The 20,362-nt window shown below is 37.2% G+C and overlaps 1 protein-coding gene across 3 annotated transcripts in view; it reads left to right on the top strand.

The window, feature by feature from the left end:
- Positions 1 to 20,362, top strand: part of ZNF536 (zinc finger protein 536) — a 641,179-nt gene that overhangs the window by 566,021 nt on the left and 54,796 nt on the right. For 2 of the 3 annotated variants that reach the window (XM_089663032.1, XM_089663033.1), the window contains exon 7: positions 17,899 to 18,051. The exons of the other annotated variant lie outside the window; for it this stretch is intronic. In XM_089663032.1, the coding sequence (XP_089519158.1) occupies positions 17,899 to 18,051 (153 nt within the window). The remainder of the gene's footprint in view (positions 1 to 17,898; positions 18,052 to 20,362) is intronic. 3 annotated transcript variants of the gene reach the window in all.

Genomic DNA, 20,362 nt, shown 5'->3' on the forward strand with positions numbered 1-20,362 from the left:
TCAATGAAGCTTTGGCAATGAAACCTGGAAGCTGATTGGTTTCTATGCAGAAGCAAGTCTGATTTTGGACTCTCCAGCTTTAGTAAATAAACCCCCAACTGTCCATTTACTCAAAAAACATGTAGCCAGTGCTGGGCTTTCTTATTAAAAAGTCAAGCATTTCCTGCAAACATGAATCTCACGCTAACAAAGAAAATAAAAATGTTATAGAAAAAAAAAAATCTAGGCAACATAAATATGTAAAAGGACAAAAAAAAATCATTATAACCTTTTTTTAAATATTGCACATTTTTTGGACAAGGATAAATCGCGTCTGTCATTTTTTTTCTAAAAAGCCAGTTTTGCTTCCATTTTTCCTAACCTTGGGAAGTTTGCATGTCTTCTGTACCCCCCAGTTGGAGACACAGACAGAATAACAGAGAAAGAATTCTAAGACATTGTATTGTATACTCCTTTTTACTTTGAATGTAGAAAATGGCAGGTTCAGAAAATAAAGAGGGGATTAGGATTTACCGTTATCCAGTAAGTGCAGATTTCCTGTCTCAAAACTACAGACCCCCCCCCCCACCCCCCTTTATCCAAATGAACGGACTTTAAAATGCAAAAAAAAAAAAAAAAAGAAAAAAATTACATGGATATTGCAGAAGCATAATGAGGATGAAGAAGTTCTGAGGGGGTTTTAAAGGGTGTTTCTTTAATTTAATATTTGCTTTTTAGCAATGAGAAACGTTTCTATTTTTTTTCCCTACAGAAGTTAATAAAGTTAATGAAATATATTGAAATAAATTCAATACTTGAAATTAATCATTGACTTTTTTCAGAGGAATAATGCAAGTAATTTGTTTTTATAGATTCAAGCCTACAACCCTGTGTAGAAAAAAAAAATAAAGATAAAAAGATACGCTCACACACACACAAACACACATATTTCTGTATACAGTATTTGGAGAGAAAGAGAGAGAATTTATATATATATCTATATATATATATATAGATAGATATATAGATATATATAGATATATAATTTAGATTTTATCCCTTTTTTATTTCTTTATTTTTTTCATCTTTTTAGACTTTTATTTAGTGTGAAGACGTGAGTGCTATTCATAGGCGTACAAATCTCTTTATTATTTATTTTTTACATAGTGGATGCATATTTTTAAATAATCTTTGTAATTTTTTTTTTTGTAACAGTTGTTTTTTTGATTATTTACTTATCTGTAGCATGCAGGAGTAGGATATTCATGGTCATAACTGCACAGCCGCCATTGACATTAAATCGCACATGATTTCTAAGCCACATCATTTTAATTTTGGAATGCAGCAATTTAAATTGAATTATATACTTTTGCAAGTCATTGGGTTTTGTGTACCTGTTTGCTGGCTTTCCTGTGTCGGGATTTGTAGTAATGTTTTTATTGGAATAAGGAATATTTGAGAATGACATGCGGCTTAGGTGTTGAGTGATAAGCTGACACATTAGTGGCCAAGATGTAATAGATTTGGTCCATTGAGTTCATTGGGACAGCTTAAGATATAATAGATTTGGCCCACTGGGTTCCTTGGGACAGACCAAGATGTAATAGATTTGGCCCATTGGGTTCCTTGGGACAGGACAATATGCAATAGATTTGGCCCATTGGGTTCCTTGGGAAAGGCCAAGATTCAATAGATTTAGTCCATTGGGTTCCTTGGGAAAGACCAAGATTCAGTAGATTTAGTCCATTGGGTTCCTTGGGATAGGCTAAGATGTAATAGATTTGGTCCATTAGGTTTCTTTGGGACAGATCAAGACGTAATAGATTTTGCCAATTAGGTTCCTTGGGGCAGGCAAAGATGTAATAGATTTGGCCCATTGGGTTTCTTGGGACTGGCTGAGATGTAATATATTTGGTCTGTGGGGTTCTTTGGGACAAACCAAGATGCAATAGATTTGGCCCATTGGGTTCCTTGGGAAAGACCAAGATTCAATAGATTTAGTCCATTGGGTTCCTTGGGATAGGCTAAGATGTAAGAGATTTGGCCCATTGGGTTCCTTGGGACAGGACAATATGTAATAGATTTGGCCCATTGGGTTTTTTGGGACTGGCCAAGATGTAATAGATTTGGTCTGTTTGGTTCCTTGGGAAAGACCAAGATTCAATACATTTAGTCCATTGGATTCCTTGGGATAGGCTAAGATGTAAGAGATTTGGCCCATTGGGTTCCTTGGGACTGGCCAAGATGTAATAGATTTGGTCTGTTGGGTACCTTGGGAAAGACCAAGATTCAATACATTTAGTCCATTGGGTTCCTTGGGATAGGCTAAGATGTAATAGATTTGGTCCATTAGGTTTCTTTGGGACAGATCAAGACGTAATAGATTTGGCCCATTGGGTTCCTTGGGACAGGCAAAGATGCAAGAGATTTGGCCCATTGGGTTCCTTGGGACAGGACAATATGTAATAGATTTGGCCCATTGGGACTGGACAATATGTAATAGATTTGGCCCATTGGGTTCCTTGGGATAGGCTAAGATGTAGTAGATTTGGTCCATTGGGTTCCTTGGGATGTAAGACTGAAATACCGCTACTGTCAGGAAAACCGTCTTCAACATTCACCCTGCACTGCAGTCACCATGATGGCGGAGCCTTGCCCAATTCAGCTTATCTTCCAGAAAAAGTACATAACAAGTCCACGAAGTAACATGAAAAAAAAATCTGGAGATTTATTAGAAAAATCAAAAGGTACTTTACGAGCGTGAAGGGCGACACCATGGCCATTGTTAGCTGTGGATCCTGGTGTGCATGGATGTGTTGGGAATCTTTGGGACTGTGCTATGGTGCCATGCGTGGTGATGGAGCCGATGGCGAAGGTTTAGAAGGTGAGGAGATCTTGGTGTGCATGGACAGGCATCGTGTTGGGAATCTTTGGGACTGTGCCATGATGCCATGCATGGTGATGGAGCCGATGGCGAAGGTTTAGAAGGAGAGAATATATTGGTGTGTATAGACAGGCACCGTGTTGGGAATCTTTGGGACTGTGCCATGATGCCATGCATGGTGTTGGAGCCGATGGCGAAGGTTTAGAAGGTGAGGAGATCTTGGTGTGTATAGACAGGCACCGTGTTGGGAATCTTTGAGACTGTGCCATGATGCCATGCGTGGTGATGGAGCCGATGGCGAAGGTTTAGAAGGTGAGGGGATCTTGCATTTGGTTGTTGAAAATAATAAATTGAGCTGCTGCTGAGAGTACAGTAATGCTTGCATGTCCATTCACACCACAGCATGTGCGCTGTTGTGCGCAGAAAGCATGATCACTGGTGTGTGTTGTATCGTGCGCCACCTTGGAATGCATTTTAAACACCTAACTAACCTTAAAACTGCCCCTCCCCCCTCCTAATGCCTGTGATAACTAATATGTGTGGGGTAGGTGTATACACTTAACTATATTCATCCGGTGACGTCATCCCGCTCCCCTATGTCAGCTAGCATGGCAGAAGGGGAGAGGAGGAAACGGCGACAACAGGCGGGCCATTGAAACCTATGAGCGATGTCACCGCCACAGGTGTTACTTGTCGGAGGACTCTTACCTGCAGCTGCTACTGGCTGACACCGGGGAGATCACATGACCAGACCGGAGTGGTCTTAAAGTGTTACTAAACCCAGGACTCTGCATTCACTATATCCAGTCTCCCCGGATCCCGCATTCACTATATCCGCTCTCCCCGGACCCTGCATTCACTATATCCGCTCTCCCCGGACCCTGCATTCACTATATCTGGTCTCCCCGGATCCCGCATTCACTATATCCGCTCTCCCCGGACCCTGCATTCACTATATCCGCTCTCCCTGGACCCTGCATTCACTATATCCGCTCTCCCCGGACCCTGCATTCACTATATCTGGTCTCCCTGGACCCCGCATTCACTATATCCGCTCTCCCCGGACCCTGCATTCACTATATCTGGTCTCCCCAGACCCTGCATTCACTATATCCGCTCTCCCCGGACCCTGCATTCACTATATCCAGTCTCCCCGGATCCCGCATTCACTATATCCGCTCTCCCCGGACCCTGCATTCACTATATCTGGTCTCCCCGGACCCTGCATTCACTATATCCGCTCTCCCCGGACCCTGCATTCACTATATCCGCTCTCCCCGGACCCTGCATTCACTATATCTGGTCTCCCCGGACCCTGCATTCACTATATCCGCTCTCCCCGGACCCTGCATTCACTATATCTGGTCTCCCCGGACCCTGCATTCACTATATCCGCTCTCTCCGGACCCTGCATTCACTATATCCGCTCTCCCACAGTACACACAACATACAAATGCAGTTATTTTAGTAAATATAAACTACTAAATCCCTTTTCTCATCAGCAGCATAAAGCGGTCTTGTGACTTCTGTCAGTGTCCAGCAGAGCACTGGTTAATCTTGTAAAAGGAGTCTTCATTCTCCTCTGACTGTGCTATGAGGCTGCATGACCCCTGACCCTCTGTCCGAACAGCGCTGATTGGCTCTGTGCTGATCACATGTACCACCACCCCCCCCCCCCCCCGTTCCCCAGAGAACCAAAAAAAAACTCTATTGCAAACAGAGCATGTGCAGACTTGCCACTGCTGCTTTAACTATGGCAGATGGATTGGGGACAGCAAAAGAAGGGGAGGATCAGAGAAGACAGGATCAAACAGCCTTTTTTACACAATGCAGAGGATTAGCCCCTTAGGTTCCACAGTGAGTATAACAAGCATGCTTTACTGCATCTACAGACTGATTGTACTGTTGGGGTTTAGTAACAATAAGTATGTCCATCATTCTCACACACTCACCTGCCTCCTGTCATTGATCCAGCACTGCTCCCCTCACTTCCTGGTCTCCTAGGAGGACTGGAGGCATAGGCTCCTCCTGCTGCTGTCAGTCAAGCTCCTGCGAGGAAGGAGATGGGGGGGTGGCTTATTGGTGCTGTGTGTCTCTATGGATGCGCACAGCCCGGCACAGGAATACATGTGCATGGAGGAGGAAGGAGCGGACGATGCTGGTGGGGGACTTCTGGAAGAGGACCAAAGGGACTTTTCTTTGCAATATCAATGCACAATGTCGGTATATAGAACCTCTTTTTTGATTTAGCAAAAAAAAAAAAAAAACTGCCTTTACTGTCACTTGTATCACTTTAAAGTACTATTAAAGCTTTGAAATTTTTTTTTTAATGACAAACATGTCATACTTACCAGTGGTTTTGCACAGAGCAGTCATGATCCTCCTCCTCTTGGGTCTCCCGCTGGTGCTCCTGGCTCCTCCCCCTTGACTTGACGCCCCCTGCTTTCCCTCATTTCCCAATGCTTTCTCAACCAATGAGGAGAGGGAGAGGTTTGTTGTTCCTTTTTCCCCCTTTTCACTTGGCTGATTTACTAAAACCGGAGGGTGCAAAATCTGGTGCATTTCTGCATAGACACCAATCCGCTTCCGGGTTTTATTGCCAAAAAAAAAAATGATTTCGATGTATTAGGTAAAAAAAAATAAATTTCAATGTATTAGGTCAAAAAAGTAAATTTGAATGCATTAGGTCAAAAAAATTTTTTTTTCGATGTATTAGTCCAAAAAAAATTAATTTCAATGTATTAGGCCAAAAAATAAATAAATTTCAGTGTATACTGTCAACAAATTTTATTTCAATTTATTAGGTCAAAAAATTAATTTCAATGTATTAGGCCAAAAAAATTAATTTCAATGTATTAGGCCAAAAAAAATTAATGTCAATGTATTAGGTCAAAAAATTTAATTTGGATGTATTAGGCTAAAAAAAAATAATAATTTTGATGTAGTAGGCCAAAAAATGTTTAATTTCAATGTATAAGGTGAGCAAATGTAATTTCAATGTATTAGGTCAAAAAATTAAATTTGGATGTCTTAGACCAATAAAAAAAATTATTTTTGATGTATTAGGCCAAAAAAAAAAAAATTTCAATGTATAAGGTCAACAAATTTAATTTCAATGTATAAGGTCAAAAAAATACATGTGGATGTATTAGGCCAAAAAAAAATAATTTCAATGTATTAGGCCAAAAAAAAATTAATTTCAGTGTATACTGTCAACAAATTTTATTTCAATTTATTAGGTCAAAAAATTAATTTCAGTGTATTAGGCCAAAAAAAATTAATGTCAACGTATAAGGTCAACAAATTGAATTTCAATGTATTAGGTCAAAAAATTAAGTTTGGATGCATTAGGCCAAAAAAAAATAATTTGATGTATTAGGCCCAAAAAAAATTAATTCCAATGTATAAGCTCAACAAATTTATTTTCAATGTATTAGGTCAAAAAATAAAATTTGGATGTGTTAGGCCAAAAAAAAAAATAGTTTTGATGTATTAGGCCAAAAAAAAATAATTTCAGAGTATAAGGTCAACAAATTTAATTTCAATGTATTAGTTCAAAAAATTAAATTTGGATGTATTAGGCCAAAAAAAAAAATTATTTCAATGTATTAGGCCAAAAAAATGTATTTCAATGTATAAGATCAACAAATTTAATTTCAATGCATTAGGTCAAAAAAATAAATTTGGATGCATTAGGCCAAAAAAAAATTATTTTGATGTATTAGTCCAAAAAAATGAATTTCAATGTATAAGGTCAAAAAATTAAATTTGGATATATTAGGCCAAAAAAAAATTATTTTGCTGTATTAGGCCAAAAAAAATTAATTTCAATGTATAAGGTCAAAAAATTTAATTAAGATGTATTAGGCCAAAAAAAAATATTTCGCTGTATTAGGCCCAAAAAATAGTAATTTTGATGTATTAGGCCAAAAAAAATTAATTTCAACTTATAAGGTCAACAAATGTAATTTCAATGTATTAGGTCAAAAAAATAAATTTGGATATATCAGGCCAAAAAAAAAAAAATGTTTTTAATGTATCAGGCCAAAAAAAATAACTTCAATGTATAAGATCAACAAATATAATTTCAATGTATATGGTCAATAAATGTAATTAATTTCCATATATAAGGTCAAAAAAATATAATTTCAATGGACCAGGTCAAAACTTTAATTTCAATATATAGGGTCATAATTTTTAATTTCAATGTACAAGGTCAAAAATGTAATTTCAATCTATAAGGTCAAAATTTTTAATTTCAATGTACAAGGTCAAAAATTTAATTTCAATATATAGGGTCGCAATTTTTAATTTCAATGTACAAGGTCAAAACTTTAATTTCAATATATAGGGTCGCAATTTTTAATTTCAATGTACAAGGTCAAAAAAAATTAATTTCCATATAGAAGGTCAAAAAAATGTTTCACCAAAGCTCAAAAATGCTGTAGATAAATGGATGTTTTTGACCAACACGTTACAAAGCAATGCAGACAGATATTTACCTCTTTTTTTTTATTTTTAAAGTGATCCAGACTTTGAAAGTACGTCTTTGTTTTGTGCAAAAGATTCCAGAGGTCTTTATTCACGAGCATCAGACAAAAACTTTTTTTTTTTTTTTTCTAAGAGGCTTAAAGTAGAGTCTGCGTGTTCTGACCACCCACGTACATACATGTGGGCCTCGTGCTTTTGTTGATTACCGATGACGAGGCTTAATTGCCTGTGTTATTATCATATCTAGATGGATTAATCTGGAAGAAAATGTCTGTCTTTCTCATTTCGGCAGAACGGCCAACAATAAAAAAAAAAAAAAAAAAAAAAATACAGACATTTTCCTGTCCTTTTTTCTTTTTTCTTTTATTTCCCACAGCTATGGTTTTGGTTTGGAGACATCTTACCCACCAGGTGTTGGAGGTCTACGACTCCTAGGATGGCTTGATGAGGATGGTGTCTCCAAAAGAAGAGTCACTTCACAAAAAAAAATTAAAAAAATAAAAAATAAAATTAAAAAAATTTTTTTTTTTTTTTTTTTTTTTACGGAGAAACTTTTTTGACGTCGGTTGTGATCGTGTTAAACTTTTACTGAGACCGTCTCGTAAACAATTCCTCAGACACTTAAATGATATCGTTATGTATGGCCTTTTGTGCCGTGTCTATTTGTAAACCATGTCAGAGACAGATTTCCAATGTTTACACCGAATTTATGTCGTTTTATTACTGCAAATTGATTCTATCTAAACATCTCGTCTGAACGGAGGGGGGGGGGTGTGCCTGAGGTCTGGGGGGAGCGCAGAAGGTTGCAGTTAGATCTGTTCAGTTCTTGTCTCCTCGGCTGTGAACCCCCAAAAAACACGACATCCACGGTGCATGGGGGGGGGTCACAATCGGATCCTCGTCTTTAGAGATCTCTCATCTGCTCCCGTGTGTGACCGTTTGAACCTCATGGCGATATCTCTTCTCAAGATAGACGTATTTTTTTTTTTATACAAACAATACCAAAACCTTAGGCTGGCCATAAATTATAATTTATTTTTTATTATTTTTTATTTTATTTATTATTTTTTATTATTTTTCTTTAGAAAATTGCTTTAGATTTACCAAAAAAAACATATAATAGGAGGTCAAACCTGAACAACACTTTCAATTGTATCCAATTATGCAGGCTCTTGCGCTACATAGTTGAAGGTAAATCTAAAGTAAATTGGGCAGAAAATTGTATAGTGTATGGCTAGCCTTGCTTCCCTCCGAAATATAAAATATATTCCTCATTTTGTACAAACATATATATATACGGTATGTGTGTGTGTGTATATATATATGTGTATTATTTTTTAAAATGTATTATCTATTTATTAAATAATTTTTTTCTTTTTTTAAGAATTTTTTGTGTTTTTTTTTCATTTATAAAAGTGATTTTTATTTCTTTTAGTTTTTTTTAGTCTTTTAATATTATTATTATTTCTTTTTTTATTATTATTATTATTATTATAATACAGGATTTATATACCGCCAACAATCTGCCAACAATCCGCTCAGCACTATACAATATAAAGGGAGACAATAGAGTTCAATACAAGAGGGTTAGGAGGGCCCTGCTCTTTTTTTTTTTTTTTTTTTTAATTTGGAGGTAATTTGTTTGAAGAAAGTCCTTTTGGGTGTAAATAGGGATAAAAAAAAATCTAAAAATGTTTTTACTGTGTATTATATAAATATATATATATATATAAATATATATATATATATATATATATATTTATAAATATAAATATATATATATATATATATATATATATATATAATGTGTATTTTATATATATATATATATATATATATATACACACATATACAGGCGCACCTCAGTTTACAAACACCTCTGTTAACATCATTTTCTGTTTATGAATGAAAATCCATTGAAAATAATGCCTCGGTTTAAAGTAGTAAGCTTCCCCGTGCCTTTAAAGGGCACTTATTAATTACTTATTTATTTTAAAAAAGAAATATAATTTTTTTTGTGGTTTTTTTTTTCAGTGACTTTTATTTCTTTTAGTTTTTTTAGTCTTTTATTATTATTATTTTTTTTATTATTATTTATTAGTATTATACAGGATTTATATGGCACCAACAGTTTGATCAGCGCTTTACAATATAACGGGAGACAATAGGGTTCAATACAAGAGGGTTAGGAGGGCCCTGCTCAGTCTTTTAGTTTTTTTTTCTTTCTTTTTTTTTTTTTTTTAATATCTATTTCACTATTAACTCGTGATTGGAACAGTTTTATAGTTTTTTTTTCTATAAATTATTTTTTTCTTTTCTTTCTTTTAGTTCTTTTTTTTTTTTTTTTAAACAACAGTACCCTGGCTGAGCAATTCTTGCATAAAGAATGCATTTTCAATATAATATTATTTTTTAAATAATTTTCTTTTTAGTTTATGTTATTTTTCATGTGTTTTTTTTTTAAATATAATATCATTTTTTAAATAATTTTCTTTTTAGTTTATGTTATTTTTCATGTGTTTTTTTGTTTTCAGTCTTTTTTTATTTTACAATAACAGTACCAAAGCTGTTGTTTTGTGCAAATATAGTTCTTGCGTAAAGAATCTATTTTTTTTTTTTTTTACAATAACCGTACCATGGCTGAACAATTCTTGCATAAAGAATGCATTTTCAAAGATAATCATTTTTTAAATAATTTTCTTTTTAGTTTATGTTATATTTCATGTGTTTTTTTTTTTTCAATATAATATAATTTTTTAAATAATTTTCTTTTTAGTTTATGTTATTTTTTCATGTGTTTTTTTACAATTACAGTACCAAAGCTGTTGTTTTGTGCAAAAATAATTCTTGCATAAAGAATCTTTTTTTTTTTTTTTTTTTTTTTTTTACAATAACCGTACCATGGCTGAACAATTCTTGCATAAAGAATGCATTTTCAAATATAATAATTTTTTAAATAATTTTCTTTTTAGTTTATGTTATTTTTCATGTGTTTTTTTTTTCAATATAATTTTTTAAATAATTTTCTTTTTAGTTTATGTTATTTTTCATGTGTTTTTTTTACAATAACAGTACCAAAGCTGTTGTTTTGTGCAAATATAGTTCTTGCATAAAGAATCTATTTTTTTTTTTTTTTTACACCAGTCCTAGTTAATTTTCCAGCTGTGTAAATATTGATAAGATAACAATAGAATTTGTTCCCGACACATATGGCTGAGACAATTCAATGAAGTAATGTTCCTCCACCAGCATTAATTAAACTGCTCGAGTTCGAAAGCCATTAATGATCAATACCGGCTATAGAGTGCTCTTTTTCTATTTTTATTTTTATTTTTTTTTGTCCTTTTTTTTTGTCCTTTTTTTTTTGCCAGATCTTGTTTACATTCTGTTGGCTACTGACAAGCCAGATACGGCTACGCTTTCCAAAATGGTTATTATTTTTTTCCCAGAGAGGAACAGCTTTATCTTTATATGCGGCATAAAATGAAATATGATGTAATTATGCATTTTTCTGGAAAAAAAATACAATATATGCATTTATATATTTTATTTATTTTATATTTTTATAAAATATATATTTTATAAAGTATTATATATATATATATATATATATATATATAATATATGTATATATATATATATATATATATATATATATATATATATTTATTTATTTATTAATTGTAATTTTTAATTGCATTTTTCAATGCAAGGAAATAGCTGTAAATATTTTGTGAAATGGCCGGACAAACATCATTTGGACCTATTCAGCATGGCGTTGAACTTCAGTATTGCTGTCCATGGCGACCTTGGGTTGTCACCAGGGGCGGACTGACAACTCATGGGGCCCCCGGGCAATAGGGGATCATGGGGCCCCTGTGTCCTTGCCCACACTCAAACCTCACCCAAAAAAGCCTATGAAAGGTTCCAGGGGCATCTCATGGGGCCCCCCTACTGATCCCGGGCCCTCGGGCAGTGCCCGAGAGCCTAAATGGTCAGTCTGCCCCTGGTTGTCACAAGGATAGGAAGTGACGGTAAATCTCCCTATGATGCCGGCCATGCATGGGTTCGAAATTTGACCGATTTTTTGGACCTAAGAATAATCGGCCGATTTTTGCAAAACGACGTTTTCAATTTTCGGACGAACAGTTGTTCGGAATTTGACCCATGTATGGCCTGCATAACAGGCAAAACTTCTGTTCCTTCCAGGTCACGGCTCATGCGCATATTCTTTTCGGAAAAACAATCGTATGATTGAATTTTCAAAAATGCCCGATCACCGAAAAGGGGAGGAACCAGGAAAATTGGCCGGTGCCATTGACCCACTAACAGAGCGAAAATCGGCCGATTATTCTTCGGTCTGAAAAATCGGTCGAATTTTGACCCATGTATGGCCAACATAATGGGGAGATTTACTGTCACTTCCTGTCCTGGTGACAACCCAAGGTTTCCACCTACGTATGGCCAACATTATATGGGGTGAACTTTATGACTCGGTCAACCAATTTTCAAAATCATTGATGGTGCCATCGGATTACCGAGCGAATGACGTTTTCGATTTTCGGATGAAAAATCGTTTGTATCTCGACCCATTTATGGCCTGCATTAGTCATGCAGACAGCAAAAACCTAAAAAAAAACCCTCTACGCTTTAGTATAGGCTTTTTTTTCAGCTGTTCACCCTTGTCACGGTTGGAGAGGTTTTCCCTCCCCCCTGTTTTGATCTCAAGGGAACAGAATTACCGCCCCTCACCCCCCCCCAAAAAAAAAAGTCTTGAGTACTTATATTTTAAGTGTATACAAACCCTTATGCAGGCCATAGATGGGTTGAAAACTAGCCATTTTTAATAAAAAAAAATGAAAAATCGGTCGTTCAATAGGCCGACGTTACCACCAACGGTAAAAAAAATCGGCTGATTTTAGTCCCGTCTACGGCCGGCAATTTTCCTTCTGTCCCTGCAGAGAGCTCCGCTAGAATATTTTACATGAAAGTCTTGCGGTTGCAACAATGTATCCATTTGTATCCATTTTTATTCGGATACAAATGGATACATTGTTGCAACCGCAAGACTTTCATGTAAAATATAATAGCGGATTGGAATTCTTCTTCTTTTTCTTCTTTTTCTTCTTCTTCTCATTTTCCTTCTTTTTCTGCTTCTTCTTTTTCTTCTTTTCTTCTTCTTTTCTTCTTTTTCTTTTTCTTCTTTTTCTTCTTCCTCTTCTTTTTCTTATTCTTTTCTTCTTCTTCTTTTTCTTCCTCATCTTCTGCTTCTTTTTCTACTTCTTCCTCTTCTTCTTTTTCTTCTACTTTTCCTTCCGCTTCCTCTTCTTTTTCTCTTCTTCTTTCTCTTCTTCTTTTGCTTCCTCTTCTTCTGCTTCTTTTTCTTCTTCTTTTTCTTCTTCTTCTCCTTCCTCTTCTTCTTCTTTTTCTTTTTCTTCCTCTTCTTCTTTTTCTTCTTCTTCTTCCTCTTCTTCTTCTTTTTCTTCTTCTTCTTCTTCTACTTTTGCATCTTTTTCTTCTTCTTCCTCTTCTTCTTCTTTTTCTCCTTCCTCTTCTTCTTTTTCTTTTTCTTTTCTTCCTCTTCTTCTTTTTTTCTTCTTTTTTTTTTTCCTTATTCCTCTTCTTTTTCTTTTTTTTTCTTCTTTTGCTTCTTTTCTTCCTCTTCTTTTCTTCTTCTTCTTTTTCTTCTTTTCTTCTTCTTCTTTTTCTGCTTCTTGCAGGTCACGGCTCATGCGCAGATTTTTTTATTGGTAAAACGATCGGCCAATTTGCCCATCATTGCCGGGAAAATTGTCCGATCGTCAAAATCTGCTGCAAATTTTCCAACATGCCCGATAAAAAAAATGTACCAAAACCCTGAAAAATGGCCAACCAATTAACCCACTAATGGTGCGAAAATTGGCCGATTTTTTTTTTGATTTTCAACCCGTCTATGGTCTGCATTATGTTGAGAAAAAAAAATAGAAGGGTTGTACTGAAAGAAATGCAAAAGTAAGCAATTAAATTTTTAATTAACTATCGAGAACGTCGATAAATTGGTGGAGTGACTCCTCCTCCATAAGTAACTCTTCTTCTTCTTTTTCATTGCAGGTAAGTAATGGATTCCAAGTAGGGGCCACTTACCGCCATCGAGTTCTCGATGAAGGAGGGGTGCAGGCTGTCTGATGTTGAGGATCTCCAACTGCTTGGTTTGTCTTCAGTGCTGATCTCCCATTGTGTGAATGTGTTCATCCATCGATGCTCTGCTCCATGGTGTCACCTTTTCTATGCAGCCTGAACCCCTCATTCTTCAAGTGCTCAAAGGTGACGCCGTCTTTCTGCTTCAAATCCATTGTTTACCTGAAATGAGAAAGAAGATGAGTTACTGTAGAGCAATGGTCTCCAAACTGTGGCCCTTTACTTGCCTTTACCTGGCCTTTGGGCAGTATTCCTGTCACTGACACCAATGATGGGGCACCTTCCTCCTCACTGTTGCTATCGATGGGGCACTATTCCTTCCAGTGACACCATTGATAGGGCACTATTTCTCCCACAGACATCATCAATGGGGCACTATTCCTCCCACTGACACCATTGATAGGACACTATTCCTACTACTGAGATCAACAATAGGATACTTTCCCTCCATCTGACATCATCAATGGGACACTATTCATCCCACTGACACCAATGATGGGGCACTATTCATCCCACTGACACCAATGTTGGGGCACTATTCCTCCCACTGACATCATCGATAGGACACTATTCCTCCAACTGACACCAATGATGGGGCACTATTCCTCCCACTGACACCATTGATAGGACACTATTCCTCCCACTGATACCAATGTTGGGGCACTATTCCTCCCACTGACACCAATGTTGGGGCACTATTCCTCCCACTAATACCAATGATGGGGCACTATTCCTCCCACTGACACCAATGTTGGGGCACTATTCCTCCCACTAATACCAATGATGGGGCACTATTCCTCCCACTAATACCAATGATGGGGCACTATTCCTCCCACTGATACCAATGTTGGGGCACTATTCCTCCCACTGACACCAATGTTGGGGCACTATTCCTCCCACTAATACCAATGATGGGGCACTATTCCTCCCACTGACATCATCGATAGGGCACTTCCTCCCACTGACATCATCAATAGGACACTTCCTCCCACTGACACCTTCGATGGGGCACTATTCCTCCCACTGACACAATCGATGGGGCACTATTCCTCCCACTGACACCAATGTTGGGGCACTATTCCTCCCACTGACATCATCGATGGGGCACTATTCCTCCCACTGACACCATCGATGGGGCACTATGCCTCCCACTGACACTATTGATGGGGCACTATTCCTTCCACTGACACCATCGATGGGGCACTATTCCTCCCACTGACACCATTGATGGGGCACTATTCCTCTCACTGACACCATTGATGGGGCACTATTCCTCCCACTGACACCATTGATGGGGCACTATTCCTCCCACTGACACCATTGATGGGGCACTATTCCTCCCACTGAGACCAATAATGGGACCTTATTCCTCCCACTGATACAATGATGGGGCACTATTCCTCCCACTGACACCATTGTTTACTCCCTCAGGCAAGAGTCCGGCCCCCCTAAAGTCTGAAGGACAGTAAAGTGGCCCTTAGTTTATACAGTTTGGAGGATGTACGGGAAGAATCGCTCTACCAACCCGGGAAGTTCCAATCACTTATGTATGTTAATAAGAAAATGTACGCCCAATTCCATTCCTTTCATTGCGGTTCTTGTGTATGTTGTTAAAAACCTTCAGTTAGGTCTCGGCCCTCGGACCCCTGTGGCCCCCAGGTCTGAAGTTTGTGACACATCCATCACCTCTGACAACTGCCATTGGACCAACCACCACAGGTCTGATTGGCAGTGGAGTCCAGAGGGAGGAGCATCAGCTGCTTAGGTCTGCACAGGAGCTTGTGGCCTTGGTGAGCAGTCTGGAAGAAGGTGTTGGGATGTATTGGCACACGTAACACGTAACACGTGACATTGCTATGTTGTCCACCATGAGAGCACACGTTCTGGTTGTCATTGCCAGTGCTGCCTTCAGGAAATACAGAGGTAGTGTTGTCATCCTAACACAAGTCCAAGAGGATTACCCATATGGAAGAAAAATATACTTAAAATATATTTTTTAAATATTCTTCCCAAATATATTGCCATATATTTGAAAGACTACAATTTTGGCCATATTCAATATATTTCAAAATATATCTCAATAAATATATATATATATATACTGTATGTTGAAATGCGTTTTTATTACAAAATATATGACAAATATTTAATAAAATACATTTCAAATATACTGTATGTCTTTAAAAAATAAAAAATATTCAAAATATTTAAATACATGTATATATATTTATATATATACTGTATGTTGAAATGTGTTTTTATTACAAAATATAAATATATCAAAAATATTTTTAAAAATGTATTTCAAATATACTGTATGTATTTTTTTAAAAATACAAATCTACAATTTTGGAATGCATTACATTACAAATATAGGTAATAACATGTGCTCAAATGACTTTTTTATACGTTAAAAAAAATCTGAAGAATATATTTAAAAAATATATATATATTTTTCAAATATATATTTTTTTAAATATATTCTTCCGATTTTTTTTTTAAACATATGAAAAAAGTAATTTTAACATCTATTTTTACATATATTTGTAAATGGATTCCAAAAAATGTAGATTTGTATTTTTAAAGGCATACAGTATATTTGAAATGTATTTAAAAAAAATATTTTTCATATATTTTGTAATAAAAACGCATTTCAACATACAGTGTATATATATCTTTATATATATATAAATACATATAAAAATACACACATATATATATATATATATATATATATATATACATATATATGTACATATATATATATATATATATATGTGTGTGTGTGTGTGCATATATATATATATATATATATATATATATATATATGCACACACGTGCCATGTATTGTCCCCCCTATTGTACAGCGCTGAGCAAACCCTTTGGCGCTATATAAACTCGTAGTAATAATAATAATAATAATAATAATATATATTTATATATTGAGATATATTGAGATATATTTTGAAATAGTTTGAATATTTGTATTTTTTAAAGACATTCAGTATATTTGAAATGTATTTTTTAAAATAGTTGTCATATATTTTGTAATAAAAATGCATTTCAACATGCAGTGTATATATATATATATATAAAATACACAGTAAATCCCCAAGTAGAAGACACATACATACAAAACGTATGTATATGTGATCAACTCCACTGAATATAAACCACGCTCAAAATTTTTTTTTATAAGTGAAAAATAAAAATGGAAATAAATAAAAACATAAATAGCTGCTACTTTCACCTGTAAATGAAAAATTCTAACTAATACATAATATTTTGAATTGCCAAAATATACGTGTGAGTGCTGCACGTATATTTTGGCAATTCAAAATATTATGTATTAGTTAGAATTTTATATATATATATATATATATTGAAATATATTGAATACGGCCAAAATTGTAGCATTTCTAACATATGTCAATATATTTGGGAAGAATATTTTTAAAATTTTTTTCAAATATATTTTTCTCCCATGTGGGTAGAAATATTTTTTGTCAGAAAGTTACTACAGGCACATCACCGGAGAGGAGGTAAGTTTTGCATCCAGAGTTGCTTTGTTATTTACAAAAAAAAACAAAACAAAAAAAGATATGACATTGAAAAAAAAATGTTAAAAGTTAAGCTTTTTGCTTCTGTCAAGTGTCTGTGTGGTTGCTACCAGGGGCGGACTGACCATTTGGAAACTTGGGCACTGTCCAAGGGCCCGGGGTCAGTAGGGGGCCCCATGAGATGCCCTTGGTACCTTTTTCATAGGCTTTTTTGAGTTTGGGCAAGGACACAGGGGCCCCATGATCCCCTATTGCCCGGGGCCCCATGAGTTCTCAGTCCACCCCTGGTTGCTACAAAGCTGCCTTTCATGTGGAATTAGGTAGAACTTTTTTCTCAGTTCCTTCTAAGCTTCATCCCCGGAGTAGTAAAATGTTACCTGTCCACCAGTGTTGTCTATGGTCGCCATGCTGGTTCTCCACACCTAGGGAAGGTGGAGAACAGCAGGTCCTGTTAAATCCCCTAAAGAGTTTATTGGTCCGGTTTACACAACAGTATTCCGCTATCGCTCGTGCCGAACTAGTTTCCCTTTGTAACTTTTTATTATTTTTGTTGGTTTGGCATGTAAAAAATGACAAGCATCTGCCTCCACAGCTGGTTCAGCTCTTCTGTATCTTCGTTCACTATTAAGATACCATATGCTGCTTAAAATAATGATGAAAAAGATAAAATTATCCCCAAGAATCACAATTATCAGAATTGGCAGAAAAAAAATGATACAGACAGGCTTAGTTCTCTTGCCTCCCATGCTGTCATTGAAGGGCTTCTGGCTGAACTGGTGTTAGAACGTGATCGTCTCTGTGTTACAGATATGGGGGACGACACTGGAAGATGCATGGGAGCTCAGCAGCAAGCTATGATGAGGGATAGGAACCTTGGCACAGCTATGAAGGACTGCCCCTACTGTGGAAAAACCTTTAGGACTTCCCACCACCTAAAGGTGCATTTGAGGATTCACACAGGTAAGACCCAGACCCAGGAAATAAAGTAGTACTAATCTGACATCAATAACACACCAAGAAACAAGCATCACCCTGGTGGCTCCATCCGCCGGCTCTGATCACCACTGCCGGGTACAGAAGGCCCACGTGGAGCACATCTCACTCACCATGCAGTCATCCAATATAGAGACCGGGAGTCACAACTGTTTGTGTCAACCAACTGTTACAAATCCAGGAATGGCTTCAGCTCAGACTCTTTCCTCGACGCATTCCCTGTAGGTCTTGACCATAAAGCTCATTCTTCTTGATCATAAAGCTCTTTCTTCTTGACCATAAAGCTCATTCTTCTTGATCATAAAGCTCATTCTTCTTGACCGTAAATCTCATTCTTCTTGACCATAAAGCTCATTCTTCTTGATCATAAAGCTCATTCTTCTTGACCATATAGCTCATTCTTCTTGACCATAAAGCTCATTCTTCTTGACCATATAGCTCATTCTTCTTGACCATATAGCTCATTCTTCTTGACCATAAAGCTCATTCTTCTTGATCATAAAGCTCATTCTTCTTGATCATAAAGCTCATTCTTCTTGACCATAAAGCTCATTCTTCTTGACCATATAGCTCATTCTACGATTCCTAGGAGACCACTGTGATGAAGCCTTATGTGGTGAAACGCATTAGGGGGAGTGGTCTATGGGAGGAGTTTGAGCTGAAGCCGCTCCTGGATTTGTAACGCTCGGTTGACACAAACAATGTGCTGCCCCGTTCTCTATGTTATCATTACTCTACGTTTGGCTTTCCAACCCAACTGGACTTCCAGTTTAAATGAGCTAAATACATTCCAGAATAATTGAAACAAAAAGGTATGCAGAGTTTTGCAGTTGGTTTTCTTTAGAAAGCAGCCACAGCCTGAATAGAAAAGCCTGTCCCCTGCCAGCATGCTGCGGAGAAGGACCCTTGCTCTGTATGTGGAAGCAGCGTTTTCTCTGTAGAGGTCCAACACGCCCACTGCTGAGGAACATATCTAGTTCTGCTGTTTGGAGAGCTCTAGCTCTGCCCCATGTCAGACCTCTTCAGAGAGGCCTCTTCTAACACTCCGGGGCGGGCTTTTCTACTCAGGCCGTGGATACTTTGTAAAGAAAACAAACAGTAAGACTTTGTGTGCACTTTGCTTCGATGCGCCTGGAATTTATTTAGCCGATTTAAACTGAAAATCTGATTAGGATTTGAGCATTAAAAGGTTCAGTCCACTCAAAACTGATCATTCCCATTTTGGTAGAATGTTGAAGAGTTTAAGCGAAACTCCAGGCACATACACAAGTTAATGCAGCTCTGTTTTTATTAATACATCGGTAAATGTATATTTTTTTAAATGCAAGTAGTGTAGGTAGCTGAATTTGCCATAGTGCGAAAGATTTCCCCATTGGAGTGACTTTCCTTCACTTCCTGTCTTCAGACACAACAGGAAGTGAAAGGAGATCTTTCCAAAGCAAGCTAAATCTTCTTGTAGGGCTTGTTCATACGTGAGGCTGGGAGGACAGTAAAATCCCAAGGCCCCTCTACCCCCTGTAGGTGCAGAGGCAACGGTCCTGGTGTACCCAAGCAAAAATGATACCTCCTGTCACTTGCGTCAGGTGTAGCCCCCACCGAATGCAACCCATTCAAGTGAATGGAGCTGCTTTTCAAGCACCCCATAGCTGCATTGCGGTAGTGATGAAGGTGTTAAAGCAGGCAGTGAGGAGGTGATACAACACATTGTCCCCACCTCTCAAATGGTCTCAGAGAGCGCCACTAATGTAGCTGAACCCAGGGGCAGACTGACAACTCATGGGGCCCCCGGGCAATATGGGATCATGGGGCCCCTGTGTCCTTGCCCAAACTCAAAAAGCCTATGAAAAAGGTACCAGGGGCATCTCATGGGGCCCCCTACTGACCCTGGGCCCTCGGACAGTGCCAGGGTTTCCAAATGATCAGTCTGCCCCTGGCTGAACCCTTAGACCAGGGTTTCTAAACCAGGGTTCCATGGCACCCTAATGTTCCTCCAGAGGTTGCTAGGGGTTGTTTGAACAATGAGCAATTTCTGCCTTTCAGATAAGTTCCCACTGACACCATTGATCTTTTTTAGCTATCTTAAAGGGGATCATTCTTGCCAAGTACCCAAGGGTGGACTGACCATTTAGCCACTCGGGCACTGACCGAGGGCCCGGGGTCAGTATGGGGCCCCATGAGATGCCTCTGATACCTTTCATAGGCTTTTTTGGGTGTGGATTGAGTGTGGGCGAGGACACAGGGGCCCTATGATTTCCTATTGCCCAGGGGCCCCATGAGT

The sequence above is a fragment of the Staurois parvus genome, unplaced genomic scaffold (assembly GCF_062004578.1).
Source record: "Staurois parvus isolate SC_StPar_1 unplaced genomic scaffold, SC_StPar_1.0 ptg001614l, whole genome shotgun sequence".
NCBI lineage: Eukaryota > Metazoa > Chordata > Amphibia > Anura > Ranidae > Staurois > Staurois parvus.